General features: G+C 37.7%; 1 protein-coding gene across 4 annotated transcripts in view; it reads right to left on the bottom strand.

Moving 5' to 3' along the window:
- Positions 1–21292, bottom strand: part of KIF16B (kinesin family member 16B) — a 133340-nt gene that overhangs the window by 84397 nt on the left and 27651 nt on the right. For all 4 annotated transcript variants that reach the window (XM_071582101.1, XM_071582102.1, XM_071582103.1 and 1 more), the window contains exons 8-12: positions 20390–20558; positions 20099–20230; positions 16868–17043; positions 14935–15000; positions 13165–13224 (exon numbers count right to left, since the gene is read on the bottom strand). In XM_071582101.1, coding sequence (XP_071438202.1) covers positions 13165–13224; positions 14935–15000; positions 16868–17043; positions 20099–20230; positions 20390–20558 — 603 coding nt within the window. The remainder of the gene's footprint in view (positions 1–13164; positions 13225–14934; positions 15001–16867; positions 17044–20098; positions 20231–20389; positions 20559–21292) is intronic.

Here is a 21292-nt window from a genome sequence, read left to right as displayed (position 1 = left end):
AAACAGTTGAAAACAAGAATAAACTTGCAGCCTTTCACAATCAAAGGTTTGGAGAAGTGCTCATGCAGGAAGATACTTTTTAACAGAAATGTTCCATACGGAAAATCCAAGAATTGAATGAAACACATTCAGAGAAAATCCTTTAGCAACAGTTTGTCCTGATACTGCAAATCAGACTTTTAAAAGAAATTAAATACGAATATTTAACAAAAAGCTCTACAGAAATTGACATTTTGAAGATGAACAAGTCCTTGACTGGTCTGTTGTGAATTAATTAGTCTCAATTATGACTTCTGTATTTACATAAGGGCAAAAACCCCAGATGCAGAAATGCTGATATTCACGGATGAACTACAACTAGGTCAGAAGCCACATGAAGTCACAAGTCTTTTGCTGAAGAAGTTTCTGCAAAACAACGAGACTTCCTTCTCTCACAGAGAAGAAGTCGTGATGAGGAAAAGAAAAAAAAATCTGCCTAAACCCTGTGTTTTTAAGGTATTCATACAGCCAAATCCACCTCAAAACAAATGGGAATTAGGCACCTAAAATACCTTCAAGCACTAACTGATATTTCAGCAGCTAAAATAGGGATAACCTGAAACACTAGCACATTGCCCTCCAACAAGTAAAACAGAAAACTGAACCTGCACTCTCTTTAACAAGGCTCTTATTGGATGAGTCAATCACTGCTGACAAGATTTTTTTATTTCCTTCTGGTAAGACTGTAGTGGAAAGAGAAGGATATTAAGTTACATTAGGTTGTCAGGGCTCAGTATTCTCATAACTATGTCTCGGTAACATCCTCATACTCAAAGGGGAAAATATTTAAGTGTACCAGACAAAAACATTCTCCATAATAAAGCAGTCTTGCTATGGAACAACTGGAAAAACTCTACACCAGTGTCAGAAAAACGCTTTGGAAACAACACTGACACGTTCAGAGCTTTTCACACTTGCACTGATGGGTTAAACTACCAAGGGCTGAAGAGATGGAACAGACTCTCTCCTTACTTTTGAATGCTGCAATGCCTCCTGCAAGACAGACAAGACACCTCATCAAGTTTTCCAGACAACTAGCATATATAACACTGTCCACCTTCCAATAGTAGGAAATCCTGGAAATGGATGTCAGGAAACTACAGAAGTGCCAGCATTAGGAAAGTTATTGCTAAAAAGGTTTAGAATGGAAAAGCATTTTTCAATGAATGGTATTACTCAAAGAACTAAAAGAGGAGCAAGGAACTTTCACTGCAAAACATGAGAAAATGTTGACTGTATGGATGAGAGGAACAAGGGGTAGGAGAGGCATAAAAAAAGATTTCAAAAGACTGTGAAATCTTTGGGCTTACTGGTAACAGTTCCTTGAAAGGTGAGGGAAGAAGCACAGCTGAGGTGTTCAGCTTGCTGTGTTTCGGATGGGAGTTGGTTATATTGACACTGCTTGATCTGCAGGCTGGCTCTCTTACAAATACTTATCACAAAGAGATCAGCCAAGACAAAATACTGAGCAACAGCTGAAAGAAATTCGATTGTGTCTGATTGTGATTGACAAGACAATTCCAGGGTAAAAAAAAATACTCTGTTCTAAGAAAATAACTTTGAAATATTTGAGATTCCCACTAAAGTGACAGCTTACACATTAAAATAGGAAAAGCTGTTTTGGTCTGTATTGTATCAGTGAAGCTGCTCCTCTTCTTAGTGGGTGTCTGTTTAAAAAGCTTCCTTTGTTACTTAAAAAGCTGAATATACAATATCAAATTTCTAGCCCATGTTTTACCTCAGCTTGACAGAGGTATATTTCTGGAATAACAAAATAAATTCAGAAACACTAGCCACAGTAGCAGGTGCTCTTCAGGAGGAACACAAAGAGAGAAGGAAATATGGAACACATCATCACTGAGGAGGTGTGTTCTTTATAATCTATGGACATGCCAAAGGTACATTTGGGACTATCCTGGGACTTCAATAAAATGCTTTAGAAAATTAAAATTATGCTCTTCCTTTATAGGCAATGGATTAATTATTTATATAACCATCAATTATGAAAGGGGATATTGATTCCCTCCTGCATACAGATGTTAGACAAGGCACAAATTCCTACTATTTCCTCTCCTTCCAGTTCATGGAAAAAAGAATTAACACCATCCTGCTGGCTGTACTGGTTTCAGTGCAATTAAAACAAAAAATTTAGTAGAATTAAGACACTTCAGTCTTCTGACAAGAAGAAACTTACACTATCCATAAACACAAAGAAAGTCACAACAGAAGAAACTTCCTAATCAGATTTTCCCCCATCTCCCAGAGCATGAGATCACAGCACCTTCATCAATCAAGAAAAGCTATTAAAGAGTCCGCAACAACCAAGATCAGAAAACTGTAGTTTTGTTGTGAGCAGCTTACTGTGAAAGTGCAGGTGCTCCTGCAACAGCCCACACAGGCATCAATAGCTCTCTGCAATGAATGTCAATTAAAAAGGCAAATGCAGAATGTAGAACTGCTTAAATGAGTAACTGATAAGATAGGGAAGCTAAAATGATGGGAAATTAATGATGCTATTCCTTTAAAGGGAATTAGAGGGGCAGTTCTTAGTTTCATAAGGTCAGCTCTGCTTTTCCATTTTTCATTGTTTCTCTTTCCCCCTGAGAACTGATTGCCACATTCTCACTGCTGACATGCAGCTGGCTATTAACAGAGAAACCCTATTATTGTGGTGGCACTCCAAAGCACCACTATCCTTAATGTGCTACAAGGGTTTGCATCAGAAGCCTTAGCAGATTCCAAGTGATTTTTCAGGAAATTTGGCCTTCATTCCTGGAATGAATTACAAGGACAAACTTAACAAGTTGAAATGCCTGCTCTCTGATACTTCAGACTTTGTATGGACAGAACTACTTCTGACATCTGAGAAAAATCCCCTGAATAGAACTGCGGGATTTGGCTAATTGTAAGTAGAGGTGCCTGTTTAGCTTCCTGGACACTGGCCTGTAAAATCCTATTTTCCAGTGGCTTATAAAACTTAAACCATCAAAGTTGCCATTTTCCATGCTGAAACAACATCTGCTGCAGGCTGGTTTCTGTCCCCACTAATAGCATGGGTTCAAGAGAAAACAATTCTTCTGTTTCAAAAAGTGAGATGCACAGAACATTTTGCTGTGTCTCAAGTGGAGAGGGCTTCCCCTCTTCATTTTCCTATGTGTGAACACACAGAGCATTCATCAGTCTCAAAGGGCAAAGAAGTCTACATATAGCAACGCTGACAAATGGGGCAGAGAACATTAGTGCCCTTAGTGATGCTTCCCAGCAGGAGATTCAATACCTTCCAGCCAAGAGACAGCAACTGATACCTAAAAAGGGGAAAGGGTGTGGCTGGAAAAGAAAGAAATAGGCTATTTTCATTCATCCACTTCTTCCATGTGCATTACAAAACAGTCTTTAATTACATGACCACTATTTTCTACAGGACCTGTGAATAATTCATTCCATAGACTGTACTCTAGGAATGAATCAGAAGAAAGCAGTGGACTATTATCTACAGGACTCCTACCTCATTTGTTGCTAAAGCTGGATGATGAATGAGACAAGGAATTGTAGAGGGAAAAAAACCTTTAGTCTCATAGCTGGTACATTAATTCATTTTAAAAGCTGTTTTGGGGGTTGTGTGTTTCTTGGGGAATGGGAGAATTAAGTAGCCTTTCAGTTACTTAGAGTTCTGTTTATTATTTATCCAGAAATTCATCTCCACTTCTGCAGAGATGAATATAAAATAATACATTACTTTAAATCTACGAGTCTGTTCCTCAGGGCCAATATGTAACCCAAGTTATTGAAAGCAGTTGAAGGAAAGAGTAGGACTCTGCACACCAGCAAGCAACAACCACCAAGGAGAAAAAACAGACTTCAGGGCTAGCAAGACTTTTGCAGAGGAAGATCCATGAGCTTGGTTGTTGGCACGTTCTTGTCCCTCACAGCCCAGCTACTGAGCTACAGAGTGAATGAATCTGACACATGGCAGTCAGAAACCACACCTGCCCTTTTCTTTGTTCAGGAGTACAGCCTGGTTGCAACAGCCACAGATTTGTGCTGCCATCTGTGTTTAAGACACCTCTTAGTGGATTTCATCAAAAATATCATCTCTGTAGTTGGGAAGCACAAAGAACAAGCTCGTCACTCCAGCTGCGCTGCTACAGCAGAGTGACTGTATGAATCAAGGCTGTGCTCAGTTGCCAATTAAGACATGAAGTCAGCTGCACTACAGTACCGTGTACTCAAAGCTATCAGAATCACGCAGTAATAAACTCCTAAACACACTGCTAAAAACACCAGCAGAAACACATTGTTCTGATATTTCATACCCAATACACACTGTCATTAGAAACAGCTCCTTTGTGAGGAACACGAGATAAAACCCAAATTAGTCTGAACTGTTGATGTTGGAAAGTTTTTTTCCCCTCCTATAGCAAAGTCCAAAGAGAAATTCACATTTTCTCTTTCTCACTACTTCTCTGCTGATCCTTTAGAAGAAATAGTTTTCAGGGTATATTTCTTTTTCTTCTTCTGTTTTTCTACAGGTTAAATCAGGAGCTTCCACTGCTTTCAATTTAGATCCCCTTCCTGCCACAAGAAAATTAATAGAAAAGCAGACCAAATGCCCAGGAGGAATTGTTGAACAAGTGGCATCTGAGCTGTAAGAAAGGATTTCAAAAGCAACTCACTCTGTCTGACTCCCTCTTATTTGAAAACCGCCTACAAGCCCCAGGGATGGATTAAAGCTAAGCATGGCCTGGATAGTCTACAAATGCAGGGCCCCACTTGTAAGGAGGATGGCAGTGAAATACTTGGGAGTGTGGTTATTCCTAAACACTGGAGAGCCTCGATCAGACGAACTATTCAACCCTTGGCTTAATCTGTGGTTGAGGAGCTCAGAAACAGCAGCCCCAACTGTGCTTCTCTGATGGTCCAGGTGGTTTCAAGCGGGAAAAATAGTTTAAAACTGAAATAAAAAACAATCAGTAGCATTAGGCATTGTTTGATCACAACTTTCTACAGAAACTGAATGGTAAAAGTGGTCAGTCCACCACAGAGGCACCACAAGCAGCTGTAGCTGTAGCAGGAGAGAAAGGAGGTTTCTTAATCAGATGAACACAGGTGGCAGAAAGACTTGAAAGCAGACAACCATTTCTTTTGAAATCTACTTTTGACTGCTGCACTCAGCATTCCCCAGGTGACTGGGACCCTTTCAATACTGTTTCTATTAGGAAAAGAGCTACAGTAGATCAGTAGCACCAGTTCCCAATTTAGTAGTTTTATTGGTCCTCTGACAACAGCAAGCCAAGGCTGAGAGCAGACAAAGCACTGAAAAAAATCACTGGTGAGTCAAGAGCTGTGAGAGCTGCTCCTCTGAAGAAAAAGCAATTTGTATCTCAGGACAACCACATGACCCCTTAAAAAGTTTCTGTCTGTTTGCTTTTATAGAAAATTCTCTCAGTTATGTTTTTCTTTCTTAGTTTCCACTGACCTAGGCATACTTACCAGGCTGAAGCAAGGGGCATAATCAGGGAAAGTAATAATCAACACTTAATAATGGCATCTGTTCAGTGATATAGTATGAAAAAACAATGTTTATTTAACATAAAGCAAATCATGTTTGGATGATCTCTGTCCAAACTCAATTTTCAAAGGAGAAATCTTCTGACCAGAACAGGTGATGTTATGAACTACAATCACTACCAGGACCTGCTACACTTGGGAAATAAATACATAATGCACAAGGCCAGGTATAAGAAAACAAACCCTAATAAAACTGAGAGCTAAACCTGATATTACTTGTCATGGCTCAGAAGGCAGAAGCCGTGAGTAAATACTGTACCAGGATTGAGAATGATAAACATTCCCTTGTTATCAGACAGCTTTCTCAGGAAAAGATGGAAAAAACCCAGCAAACTTATTAAATTTTAATGTACTGAAACCCAATTATAAATCTACAGAAGTGATTAATCAAGAGAAAAATGTTAAAAGAAACAGTTATAAATAGAAGCTGCATATCATTGCCACTGGCTTTTCAACTGCAAGATCCATTGAAAATGAAAGCAAATAGCAGAAGTGGCCTGATTAAAGATCTCTATGTCCAGAAGTCTTTTTGCTTTCTCAACTATATTACCTGGTCAAATAAAAGATACCGCCTCCTTCAGAAACTGTCCTTTTATATCCCTAAAATATCAAAGCTACAACAAAGTTAAGAAAATAAATATGTTTTAAAGGCTTTAGCTAAATTTGTCAAATATTTTAGATACACTGTCATTTGAAAAAGAGAATTTAAAAATATACTGACAAATAATTGCAATAATTCTGAATGCACATAATCATTTTACTGTGCAACCCACTAGTGAATTGTTGTTCAGAAGTACTTCTGTCAAAACAGTTACTCAGGTTCTTCCGGACTTGCTCCTAAACCAATGTTTTGGCATTCTCATAAACTTACTTTAGTGGATCCAAACAGCAATAAAATTCAAGGTATTGCAAATCATTTTTCCTTAAAATATCTGAATTAAACCTGAATTAAGCATGCAGCAGAACCTGATTTTTGTATCTGCAGTGACATCTAGTGCAAGAACTCAAAACCACACTTGAGCAGTTTTCTAGAGAAAGGGAAGCTATTTTCATTTATTGTGTGGTTTCTGACTGAGACCAACTAGACTAATTAACATCAGCCCTTTCAAAACTTTCTTTGTATCTTGTCTTCTGCACAACACTCTCAAACCAGCTGAAGAGCATCCCATAAAGTACAGTATGTTAATAAGAGACTCTCGTGACAATGTGAATGTGCATTTTTCCATTCAGATAAATGTACATATATTATATAATTGGAGGAAAAACAATTGCTGAGAATGCAAACATCCCTAGGAACAGAGTTGTTACTCTATTTATTCTACCAGCTTTTCTAAAAGAAAACAAATTCAGCAGCAACATCTGCCTTAAATTCTTTCTGCCAGCTCCATAGCTGTGCAATCCTATGTTAATTTTGGAGTGATTTTTAAACCTCTTAAAAATTCAAGCAGAAGACACGGCTTGTAGAAAGAAAACAAAAACTGGAAGCAGGCAAAGAGAGCTGTCTAATACAGACGACAAACAGTTATAAAATAGCAAATAAGATTTGTTCAAGTCAAAGTACAGATGTAATTCTGCCTTTAGAAGTACATCTATGCTTCAAAACCAGCCAACAACAGACATTCTAACCAAAATGCAACACCAACATGTCTAACTAGCAGTAATTTTACAAAAATGATCCACTTAGTGAAATGCGAAAAAACCTCAGAAACAAGTGCTATTCCTGCCAAACACACACATATGCTAAAGCTGCAAACTACGAGTTTAAATACTGTATCATACACACATTGTTTTATATAAAAATGCATATCATTCCTGGAACTCCATTTTTTCCATTTGACTTGTAAATAGAAACATTTTAGAACCTGTGCTCAAAAAACACATGCCCAGAAGTCTTTAAAACTCACATGCAGTTTTTAAGGGCAAGATTAAAGCCTATACTGGGATCTTTCCTCAAAAATTCTTTATATGTAATTTTCTAATACTCAATTTACCCAGTGGTAAAATCATAAAATGGTTTGGGTTGGAAAGGCCTTGAAGCTTATCTTGTTCCAATCCCCTTGCCATGGACAGGGACACCTTCCACTAGAGCAGGTTACTCACAAATCATTACAAATGTCAAGGTGGAGGTTTTTTGTTCATTGCATAATTTCATATCATTTATATATTTCTGAATTTAAAATAAAAAAGACAAAACAAAAGAAAAACCAGCCATTCATTAGTGATCTGGGACAACTATATGATGTATTAGGGTTCTAATACTGTAATAATATTACTATGGAATAGGCACAAACCCCAGATTTTCTTGATTACTGAAGACATCAATTGGGGACACGTCCCAAGTACAGTGCTGTGTACAGTAATCTCATGCCATGGTTAATGCACTATTATCATCACTGCTGAAAGTTCTACAGTTTGTTCTTCAGGAGCCCAAGAGCTTACAAAACTTCTCTTTCCTAGAGCCATCAAAAGTGGAAGTAGACACAAGAATTTTAGGTGAAAGAAGGTGTTAATTGAGAGCACTTCTCACCTTGAGGACTGAGCTTGTTAAAACAAAAACATGAAAGAATGAAGAAAAATGTTCATCGAAGGGCATCACACCGGGGTAGAACATAAGTGAGAAGAGGAAAACGGGACAAGCCAGTCACGGTTAATAGGTAGTAACAAAAAGGCATAAAACAGGAAAATGGTGATGCATGCCCAGCCTTTCAAGTAGAAGGACTGAAACAACGGTGTTTAAATACCATTCAGCAACTGTGGTTTAAAGATTTTCTGAACATGCAAATAAATGTAGACAAATGCAGCATTTATATAGAACAGGACGAACAGCTCTTGACAGAGTTCACTACGGTATGCAAAACCATCAGGGAAAGGAAATTATTAAAATCAAAATCTATTCCCTTCTGCCACACTAATCAACACCTCATAAAGAGCAAAACAATTGCTTTGAGTTTTGGTCTCCTAATGTCTTTGCTGGGCATAGCCAAGGTTCCTAAAGAAAGAAAACTCCCCTGCTCAGATGAGTGTGTCCAGCAACATAATTGTTTGGTATTAGTTTGTATTTATTTTCATCTTGGCAAGTTAAAGGTATTTCATCTCCCCCCAAAAGAGGCAAGATAAAAATAATACATGTTAATGCTTGAAGATAAACCAAGTAGCAGTCAACCACCGGGCACGAAAACCAAAAGGATCAAATAAACAGTGCTCAATAACATATTTGCACTCTATGGGGTAAAGTGCTGCAGCAGAATTAGTCTTATTGATGCAAGTGAGGCTGTGACACTAAATCCAACAGGACAAAGCCAGTTGAAGCAGCGACCAGTTTAACTATTGATCATGAGAATTAGACACACACACACAAAAAAAGACCCTGTCCTTTAATAGACTCTGAAGACAGATCTCTCTGCATCCTTTGACATCAGTTGAGCACTGACACACAAAGCTAATGGCATGATTAGAATCAAAAACAGGAAAAGGAAATAAAAGGGAACTCTCAGTGTACTTAAAAATAAATATAAATAAAAAAGAGCATTAAAATACCTTTATGCCAGCAACAAATGACATATATCAAAAAGGCAAAAAGCTAAAAGTCAAACTGATTTCTACACAAACAGAAAAGGGGAGAAGAAATTTAAAAGAAAGTTGGGAAGAAAAACAAGCAGAGAATTATATAAAGGAGTGCACATTTTAAAAAGATTCATATAAAAGCTGCTAAAGGTTAGGAAAAGAAATTGAAACATGCACAAAAGATGACAAAAATAAGGTGACAGTAAAAGAAAAAAAGATCTCTAAGAGAATGATAACACATGCAGTCAAATATAGCAGCCACATCAAAAGAAGTTTTGTACCAATTAAAGCCTCAAAGCAAGAGAAAAATCGAAAGTTGGATAGGTTACCTGAACATCTTAGAAAGCATCCAAAGAAATTACAGACCCCAGAATTGATCTTTAACAGAACAATACAAAAAGGACTAAACCAAGGGAAAGAGCAAACAGTTTTTTCCCCCTCCTCCTCTTCTTTTTGGGAATGTGTACAGAAGAACATTAACAGAAAGCAAAAAAAAAATCCATAGAGAGATTTGATGAATTTGAGATGAAAGCAAAATCCTACAGTTAAGTGCTGAGGTTGCAAGGCACCTGAAGATAGAGAAGCAACACAAAGCAGTGCTGCTTTGTAAGGTGCAATCCTTTAGTGTAATTTGAGGAAATAACCCAAACCTGTGGGCTTCAAACCAAACACTATTGCTTTGGGATTTTATGCAGTATTTCACCCAATGCTGAAGCATTATTCCACATATTTATTAACTTTATTAAGCATTAAAATATCCTCTCTGATTAAAAACAAGGACAGGGGACAGATTGCAATACTAGGTTAGTAAGGGTGGATTGTCATGTTGTATTACAGTGAGGAGGTCAAGGATGAGAATAAACATCACCACTGGAAACAACACTTGTCACTTCTGGCAGCTCAACAATGCCAAGAACCTGCCACGCTAAGCAATGAAGAATCCTTCCTACAGAGTCAGCACAAACTTCAAACCCTGATGTGTGCAGTGCTCTAATCTTGGCATGAGGAAAACAGGGAAATCTGGGATTCAGGCGGGAGTTGACAGTAATTCAGGGGGCACGGGCTTAAGCTCTACCAGGGGAAATTTAAGTTGGAGATCAGGAAAAAATTCTTTCCAGAGAGAGTAATCAGGCATTGGAATGGGCTGCCCAGAGAGGGGGTGGATTCCCCATCCCTGGAGGCCTTTAAACTGAGATTGGCTGTGGCACTGAGTGCCATGATCTGGTAAAGGGACTGGAGTTGGACCAAGGGTTGGACTTGATGATCTCAGAGGTCTTTTCCAACCCAATTGATTCTATGATTCTGTGATAGTGGCCTTCAGCCACTGCAACCTGCCCAAAATCCAGAACTGACAACACTCACAGATAGGACAGCTCAACATACTTAGTCTGAAGATGAAACCACAACTCTGGGTGAACTATATACAAATAAATGTCAAAGGGGATAAAAGCCACAAGCAGAAATAAGGAAGAATACTGGGATGTACATGTCAGCTGCACACATGGCTTTATGCTGACTAGAATAACTGAATTTTGATCTGCCCAATAGTTTTTATAAAAAATTTGAACTCCCATGGTATTTTCTGTTCCTTGGATAGTATTTCTATTCTCTGTGAATTATTTTCAAGGCAGCATTTAGATGCTGCTGGTCTAATTTAAAACAAGGTTCAAAATAACTGGCAAGGGTGAACAAGTTTGAGAAACATCTTCCCTGAAAAAGTCTGCATTATTCTCCATTTAAGCATCTTTGCCTAAATGAAAGCACTCTATTCAGTAAAAGCCAGGTAACTTTTTCCAGCAATATCTGTTGATCTTGTAGAAAACACCAGCATGTTCTGTGAATCTTCCTGTATTTTACAAGGCTTATGCAAAACCCTTTCAATTATTTTGGATTTAAACACTAACAGATTTTCCCATCAGCCTGTGAGAACAATTCAAAACCATCTGAACTTTGATATTTAGAACTTAGTACCAAAAAAGCATAATTACATATAATAGAGTAGGAAATCCCATTCAGCTACTAGCAAGTGCACTTGCATCTGGCAGGCATATGCCTAAAAGATTTGGAGCAAAAGGTGTAGGAACTGAAAAGCAAATGGTTTTTAATTCTCCAAGCCTGCTGCAGGGCAGGAGCTGGAAGGCAGCAACTACCTCAGGATGGCAAACCCAGGGGAGGCAAGGAAAAGAAGGTTTTAATGATAATACAAACATGAAGTGCTAAGCACCTTAGTGAAGAATGTCCTGAAGTTACTGAACTATGACATGGACAAAGATGCAAGTGGACTGCAGGGAAGTGGAGATATAAAGACAGTCTAACTTTTCAAAGAGTGCCAAGACAGTCTATTTTTACAAATTACTGTACAGTCTCTGTGTGCAAGGGGAGGGGGCACATCAATAACAAAACAAAAACCCCAGTGAACTTATAAGGAATCCATTACAAAAACACCACTGTTCTCTGTAGTTTAAAATCTGCTTTCCAGTGACTCAGTCTGGCAAACTTTCAAAAAGCCTTTTCCCACTCGATTTTAGGAATCATTAAACATGAAGTGAATAAAATTATGGATACCTTCAGTAAAATGGTGTAAAATAAAACAGTACAACCAAGAAATCTTTTGCAGATTTTCAGCTTTTTGGGACAAAGAAAGTTGTATCAAGTGCCTTTAACCTCAAAGTGAAACATAAGCTATGTTCATAGACTCAAATATCAGCATATGATGCAATTCATACAAAAGCTGTATGAATTAAGCTAAAAAAATCCCAGTACTAGAAAAGCAGAAATTACAGTTTCTGTGTTTAAGTCCTTTAATTCAGCTATTTAACAAATGCAGCTTTCCCTTGTTTATATGTATTGTTCAGTTAACACCTCCTCTGGTTCTGTAATTTCTGTGCAGGAATCAACTGCATTTTCAGAATTAAAAACTTCCCATATCTGACATAATGTTCACTTCAACAAATGACCAAAATTCACAAAGTGTCTATGTGATAATGGGCTTCCCAATCCAGGCATGAAAAAAGAGAGGACTAACAAAGTTTTATGTATGTAGAGATGCTTCAAAATAACACAGAAATAACATAAAGTTGGACCTAAAACATCTCTGATGAATATGCAAATGGTAATTCCCAGTTCACTATCTAGACAGACATTAAACAGTCCATTCTGTCACACCATCTGCTAAGTAGTTACCAAACCCTGCCCTGTTCTCTATGCTATTAGTGCTTTATTTTTATTTTTAAGCATGGAGCCATTCAACTTATGTGGAAGTCAGATAAAAGACACAGTGGTAAACTTAAAAAAAATAACATAAGAAATCAGAAAGCGATAGGAAAAAAAAATCAAGTTTTGGGTCAGTGATAAGAAGAATTAAAAAATCCCTTCTAAATGCCTGCTTGAATTGCACTACAAACAAGCTTATGATCAGCAAGTCATGAAAGCTTAAGCTGTGTTTTCTAAATTTTTATTTAACAGAACAGTTAAAACTTTAGGCAAAAAATCCTAGTTTACATGAAGGAAAAGAAATTGTGGGAATTATTCTGTCTGTGTGTGTGTGCATGCACACATGTGCTTGTACATGTGTATGGAATCATAAAGGGGCCCATTAAACTATAACCTCAGACTATCACTTTAATCACGCACTAAATATCAGTGTAAAATCTTACCAGTACAATGGACAGCTCATGTCCACTGTGCACCACAACCACTGAGATACCCAGTGTAAGACAAAAGTGATTATTCACAGGTCTTGTTGATACCACACAAATACCAAGGGCATGACGGATCCACTTGTTTCTACCTCAGGTTTTTTTATTTGCATCTCAATAAAAACATTCAGTAATTTCAAAATTTGTTAGAGAAGTTGTTTCGCACTGCGGGGTCATCATGATGAATAACAGAAAGAGTCAAGCCAAAGAAGATGATCCAGAACAAGAACTTTGTTAAGGAGAAATACAAGGAGTAGTTCAAATGCCAAGATGAGAATTTATTTATTTGCCTTACTTTCAGAATATCTTGAGTTTCATTCCACTTGTTTGTCCACTCTTTGGTCAGTTCTTGTACCTATGAAAGGAAAACAACACTGAATAAAATCTCATCTCAAGTCCTTAATGCATTCTCACAGAAGTACTAAAAATTGATGCAATTCTTGGAGAAGTTTAATGCTTTAATACTTAGAAGAACACTGTTGTTCCTTCAGTAAGTTGCCATATCTACAATACCTCTTCGTCAGAACACAGAATTCTTATTTACAGCATAACACCTTTTCCCCCATCCAGGCAGGCCACCCTGTCATAGAAGGAGATGGGGTTGCTCAAGCAGGACCTCCTTTCCCAAACCCTGCTGACTGGGCCTGACTCCCCTGTTGTTCTGAAGATCTGTTCACCAAACCATAACAATTTGTGATTTGAAATTATTCTTGTATAAGGAAAATCAACTCATTAAAGAAAGCCACCATATACTTGTCAGATAATTTAAATATGGTGATAAAGTCTTTAGATCTGTATAAACAAATTAATTATTGCACTCATTCAATTATAAAAAGCTATAACCACTGCAATATCTGCTAAAAATTTTCAGTAATTATGTCTATTGTAATTATCACAAATAGTAATCACATAACCTTTTAATGAGGCTGACAAAAGATAATAAAATATGCTTGATATACTCCCCACACAGAGAGGCCAACACTTCTGAGCAGGACAAGCTGTGATTACTGTCAGAGCATGAATAACATACTCTAATTAGCATAAAGGCAGCAGTTTATATTACTCAGCTACTCTTAGATAAAAGCTTTTCTTTTTCACTGAAAAATAAAACTAAGGACATAAATGAAACAGGATTCCCAAGGAAAGGCATTCATTTTCTAATTCTAAAGGTCCAAGCAGCACCACTGTAAAACCCTACCATTTAAACCAGCTGAGAAGCCCCTATTTTTTAAAGGCATCATATCAACATTTGATTGCCACCTTGCTGACAATATTCACAATTAAATATTTGCTGCCATGTAGCTGAATAATTCCAAATATCTCCCTCTAGCCTCTACCAAAGCCTGAGCAATACCATTTTTTTAAATCACTTTGCAGCTGCTTTAAGTGACAGTGCCATTGTAACTACATTCTTTTGGAAAACATGAATTACCTAAACTGTCTGGGAATCTTTTCCAGCCTCTACACTAGGCTGGATTTTTGAAACAACTTGGTGTGAAGGACATTCTGAAGTACACCAAGATCTCAGATCCTTCCCAGTAAAGGCATCTAATTAGGCACTGAATATATTCATACATAGCAATTTAAATACTGAAATTTTCTAAAAGCCCATCCCACAACACAAGTTACTAATTACTTGAAAGCACAGAAGAGTTGACAATTTTCCCCACAAATATTTTACTAATTTTTCTACACTGAATATTTTGTTACTATGATTACTTCCTACTTACTACTGTGATTTAGTGGCTTTTCTCTCTCTAGTCTATTTACAAACATACTTGTTTAGTAAGACAAGCTGGTCTGGGAGCAAATATTTTCATTAAACAGAACTGGTATATAACTATCAAAGATATACTTTGCTCTTAGCTATAATGTTATCTTGTATTAGTAGGATAACAAAATTACACACTTTTTTTTTTTAAGCATCAGGGCAATGCTACTTGGTAGAATAAAACTTAATTGTGCATAAAAAATCCTGAGGATAACCAACAGTCCTGCATCCAGACTGCCAGCCTTTCCTCTTTTTTTTGTTCTTTAAAAGCTGGTTTATGAAATTATAACTCACCCTTGCTTCATTCTGCTGAAGCTTTTCTTCCATACTTAAAGCTGTTGGGGAATCCAAGAGTGCAATCTAAAATTGTAAAAAATAAACATCAAGTTAAAAAGAAAGAAAACAGTAACAATTTTTAGCGGAATCAAGTGAAATGCAGTTGTTCAGTGCCTTTGATTCTTTAGCATAAAGCCTTTAAATTTTAATATACTTCATTTTACTTTGCAATACTGCAAACATAATAATCAAAATCTTGTCACAGTAGATATTTCCAATACAAATTGGTTTGGGAGTACTACTTTCACTTGCTGTGTGCACACATGGTCACACACGTGCAGACAGTAAAACCAGACACCTGTTTGTAACAGGCAACTCCTGATACATCTTTCTTTATATTTCTGTTAAACATGAACATTTATTATGCACGAATAGTTAGCCATTTTTCTATTATATACATATGTATATTTCTTATCTTTAGTAACTATATATTAAGGTAACTGGCCTTAAAAGAGGGAAAACTACAACACACACAAGCAGTACTCATTGTTATATGACCTTCTACACCGAATCCAGCACTATATTTTGGTAATCAGTATCTTCAGATCTACAGAAGCATTTGCAATACAATATCCTGGGAATACAAAGGAAAACCACAAAAGAAATTACACAGAGATTTATATTCGACTGTGCAAACATAACACACCACCTGCTGTTTTACCAACCATCACAAATTCAATTAAGTTAAGCAAGTTCTCTGTTGTCTCCCACACAGCCATCTATCACATCCTACAACTGAACTAGATTTATTTTGTGATATCTACTGTTTTACAGCTTGAAACTAGGTCAAAGCATTAGATCTTCAAAGGGGTCCAAGTTACATCTACTTTGCTAACTCTAAATCAAACAGTAATTTGAAAATAAATTAACTTTCCTCTCACAAATATTGCAGAAACACAAGTATAATCAAGTAATTCAACTCCATGAAGTATTTTCTAATTGTTTATAACATAGCAGAGCTCTCTGCTTCAATCATCTACAATACCTATTTCTGCTTCCAACTGTGGTCCCATCCTCTCCTTCAGCAAATGTTTGATAGTATGAAATCCAGCTGAGGCATTAGCCTTTATTAAAAAAAAGTCTATGCTGAACTGACATTTCACATTGCACAGCCCTCTAAAATACAATTAGATAGTTCTAGAAATAAATCTGAATTTCAGATACTTCCAAATTGTATTTGCTCAAGTATGAAATCTGGCACTCCTGAGTGACATTATGTAGAAGAGACAACTTGCCTGAGCCAACTGCATATTCCTTGTTGTTACCTTAGTTTCACCATCCTGGGAACACAGGAAAAACTAAACCTAATTGAGCCTGTGCAGCAAATGTTTATACAGCTCATACTGACAGAGCAAGAAAGCTAATCATGCAAAAGGGAAGCACAGAATGGTTTGTTTTCTAACACCATTTTTACATATTTAGCATGTTATGTGCCTTCTAATGGACTCTGTAGCCAAATACAAACAAAATATATTGTTCAAAGCTATTCATACTCCTATTTATGCATCTTAAATACTCTAAACCTTCCATTTATTTTAAGATACTATATAAAATACTTCTTCAGTCCATTAAGTTAAACCCAAGAAATACGTCCCATCTCAGCCTCCTTATGCTGTGGTGACTACCTGTTCCACAGCAGACTGCAATCAAGCTCTGATCATATTAAGAGAAACCTAAAAGCTTTGGGATGAGAATTTTCCCCCCTTATGTTAAAAGAGGTAATCTGCTGGCCATATGGAAACTGATTCAATCAGGCAAATAATATTCATTCATAGCCTCATAGAGCTTGTTTACTCAAATCAATATAATGAAAGATAATTATCTCATTACATCCTAGAAATAGACGTTATAACTCAAGGAAAATTACCCATAAATTCCAAGTAAAGCTAACCTGATTCCCCTGAGCAAGCAGGGCTTTTAATCGGGCTATTTCGGCTCTCAGCTCACGGATCAGTTTGACGTTGGGATCCTCATTAATAGTAGGCTTGTTGATGATGTTTTTGGCTCTATTTGCATAGCGAAGTGTACTTAAAGTTTCACCGTAATTGACATCAGCAGGTGAAATAGCTAAGGAGATGAAAGCAGAAACAGTTTATCCAGCACCATATGTCTCATTTACTGAAGTTAGTTTATATTTTAGAAGTCAGATAAACTTAATGTGGATGAAGAGACAGAAATAGAAGATTAACCAGTATGGCTACAATCTGTTCCAACTCTACACCCAACTCCACTTCTTTCATGTCACCAGAACTCTGCATAAGCAAACGCTGTATGAGAATAATGTGTTACAGTATCAGGTCTAACAATCAAGTGTTGCAAAGAAATCTTGCTGTCAATCTGCTTAAGATTTGTATTTCCCTGGTAAGCAGGAATATCCTACATTTCTTGCAATATTTTTTTACAATAACAATGGGAAAAACGTTGAGTATTTTATAAGTTCCAATGTAAACATTGAGTGGAAATAACATTTCAGGTAAAACACAGTAGGTTTAGTCCTTTTAAAGGGAAATTAAACAGAAAACAGACATGAAAACCAAAACAAGAGCTTCTGTAACTTACAAACCTAGATGTTCTGTGAGCTGCTGGCATCTGGCAGCACACACAACTGTTAACTATCTGATGCATCAAGAGAAACCAGTACTATTTTTGCAAGCAACCTCACCAGGAAAAACAGTGGACTTTAAGTGAAAGTGCTAATGCTATCCATAGTTTTCCTAAAAATAGACAAGGTGTTCCCAATTAAAAAGATAATGACTGAATCCAAACAGATGAGCAAAAAACACCATGAGAGGAGATCACCATCCAGAAATGATGAGGGACCAGGAATCTTAATGATCAAACTGAACAAGATACCCAAAGAATCAGAAAATGAAAACATCTGAAAAAAATAATCAAGTAACTAAAATATTATGTCCTTTCTCATTCTCTCAATAATAATATTCTTTTTGTCACAGACACTACCTGAATTATAGGAGATGCACTTGGCAACAGACTACACTTCCCCTAGCTCACACTATAACTTCCCTGCCTTATCTACTGCCTCCTCTCCACTACTCAATTATTCTCTTTCCAGAAGGATGTTACAATACGTTATAGAAATACGACAAATCAGAATCAGATGTATTTTTATAACAGGCTCTCCTGCAGTTTGAAATGATCTCCCTGCATGTTTCTGTGCTTAGTTACAGAAAAGGCAGGCCAAACACATCCAGACAGCTTGTCAGGCTCTGCTGGGCAATTCAGCCACGTTACCAGTAGAGTTACTGTTGGAGAAAAGATCAACCATCAGGGCTCTACCTAGCAGAGGCATCGTTAATACATGAGGAGGTAGCTGAAAAAGAAACCAGGCACTGTAATCATCAGTATAGGCATTGGAAGCTCACTGTGTTTCTAAAACTTCTCTTCCCAATCCCTCTGTCAAAAAAACCCTCCAGTTACTCAACCATGTAACTGCAAAAAAGCATCAAGAAGTTGCCAGAGCAGCATTACTTAAATAGTCAGAAAGGCAAAGCGGAGTCTAGTCCAGATCTTCTGTTGGCACTACTATGATTAGCCTGAGGAAAAGAAGTAGCATGGATTCCAAAAACATCCCCAAAGTCATGCAAAAAAGAACTGCTATTCAGAGAATTTGACTGTAACAAAGTGACTGAACAACCAGAGTTTGATGTGAAGCATTTTATTCCCTTGATTCTGCTTTCCCACCATTCCTCAAAAGAGGATGGCATCAGCTGAGACCATGTGTCACTTGAGCTGGAAGGAGTGAGACAATTTCCAGAGCTGCCCTTATCTTCATACCCAGGGGGACTGGGACAAGTTTGACAAGTGGTGCCACAGGAACTTAATGAGGTACAAGCCCAAGTGCAAGGTGCTGCACCTGGGCTGGGGTAATCCCAGACATGAGTACAGACTGGGAGAAGAACTCACTGGGAACAGCCCTGTGGAGAAGGACTGCGGGATTTCTTTTTGGTGGATGAAAAGCTGGACATGAGCTAGCATTCTGTGCTTGCAAATCAGAAAGCCAGAAGTTTCCTGGGCTCCATCAAAAGCAGCGTGGGCAGCAGGCTGAGTGAGATGGTTCTCTCCCTCTACTCTGCTCCTGTGAGACCCTTCCTGCCATGCTGCACCCAGCTCTGGGGCCCTCAGCACAAGAAGGACATGGACCTGTTGGACTGGGTGCAGACAAGGGCCACAGAGTTGATCACAGGGCTGGAGCACCTCTGCTATAGAGACAGCCTGAGAGAACTGGGGCTGTTCAGACCACAGAAGAGAAGGCTCCAGGGAGACTTCACTGCAACCTTTCATTGCAGTACTTAACAGAGGCTTACAGAAAGTGACTTCTTACACAAGCAGACAGTGTCAGGACAAGAAACAGTTTTAAACCAAAAGAGGTTTCCCAGAGAAGCTGTGGTTGCTCCATCCCTGGAAGTGTTCAAGGCCTGGCTGGCTGGGGCTTTGAGCACCCTGGTCTAGTGAAAGGTGTCCCTGCCCATGGCAGGAGAGGTGAAACTAGATGATCTTTAATGTCACTTCCAACACAAACCATTCTATAGATTCCATGATCTCCAACACCCAAAATCCTTTCCTGCCCCTAAAGAGCCTCCTGGCTTAACTTGGTTTTTTGGGAATGGAATTTCCATTCCAATTTGTTGACAAACCTCCAATACACACACCATAGATAGGGTTTTAAACCAAATGATCCCTACAGGGTAAAGGGAAACCGAAAGAGAAGTTTGCAAGACAACTGATCATAAATAACTAAATTTAGACAAAAAGTTAAAACACCGTGTGCATTCAGTAGGGTAAATAAAAATGACAGTCTTACCCACAGAATGTCAAAAGAGAACAGGCTGTTTCTGCTACTAATGCAACAAAAAACAACACAAGTTTGGAACAGCAAACTGATCCACAAATTAGTACTGGCTGGATGCACAAAGCTTTACTTACACTCTAAGGAGTGTAAGTAATGACAGAGTGTTACTAGAAAGCTCAGAAAGAAAGAAATCATTAATATGTGTAAACAATGTTCTGCCTTAACAAAACATCTGGAATCTAAATATTTACAGCCACTTCTATTAAGCACAAACTGTTCAGAATGCAAAAAAACTAATTTAAAAACACTTACTGGCAATCATTATAGTTTTAGAGTTTCCTCCTAGGCTATCTTTTAACAGCCAAGTCAACACGGAGTCCCTGTAAGGCACAAATACTTGTTTCTTCTTTGAAAGAGGATTTGTTGCATCCTGAGATAAATCAGCTGTGAGGTGGAGGTAGAAAAAAAAAGCAATTATGTATTTTCATTCATTTTCAAACTCAGTATGTGCTAGGCCAGTATTTATGTAAGTAAATAAACAGAAAAGTATTTAATGACTAAAAAAAACCTCAAGACAGACAAGCACAAAAACTGGAGACTCACCTAAGGCAGAAATTACGTTTCCCAGAGTAACTAGAGATTTGTTAATGTTCCCTCCTTCCTTTAATCTAACCCCTGTGGCACCAGTGGCATCTGCTCTCTCACTTCCAGCAAGATCTACCAAATGAATCTTGCTAACAGTTTCACAAGGCATTTCAGAATCAAATTTAGCCTACAGAAAACAAAACAACAAAGAAAAATATGTTAAGCTATGAAATCGTGCAACTTTACTGAATCCAATTTAGTGGCCCTTTTCATGACATGACTGAATTGAACTTGTTTAGAACAGCAGAGCTTCAGAAGACAGGTGTATTAGAGGCACCACAGAAAGACACTTGGTAATGAATCGCTGCATAACTCCCAAATTATTTCCTTAAACTGTAGTATTTGCAACTTTCTGGCCACTTACGGACAAGCAGAGACACTGGGAGTTGGAATTTACATGAGTATGTGCTGCATGCATTTTATTAAGCTTGCAACATTTATATTCATATTTAGCTTTCAACAAGTTATAGCATGCAGAGACATTTACACTCAATTTCTTCCCAACCTCCAAGTTCAAGTGACAGTTGCAATTTTATGATTTTAACTGAGGCTTCCTCCCAGTTTTTGGTTTTATTTCATATAAACCAACTCAGATTGTCCTGTTTCAAATCTCTTTTTACTTTCACAGTGTAACAACAGAACAAAACCTTTTGCTGCTTGACTCTCATCCTCTTCTGAAAGCTTTGCAATAAGCAACTCATCATTAGTGAACAGTGGGTGCATGGAATGTGTGTGTGTTTTTGGGGGGAGACATGCAAAGTTCTGACAGGGGAAAGAACCATCTCTATGGTGCCTTCTCTGCATCCAGCAGGTTATCCATGGGCTCTCTAAAAAGCACACCCAAAAACAACAATGAAGAGC

This window comes from Pithys albifrons, chromosome 2 (assembly GCF_047495875.1).
Source record: "Pithys albifrons albifrons isolate INPA30051 chromosome 2, PitAlb_v1, whole genome shotgun sequence".
Taxonomy (NCBI): Eukaryota; Metazoa; Chordata; class Aves; order Passeriformes; family Thamnophilidae; genus Pithys; species Pithys albifrons.
This window is presented reverse-complemented; position numbering and strand designations above follow the sequence as displayed.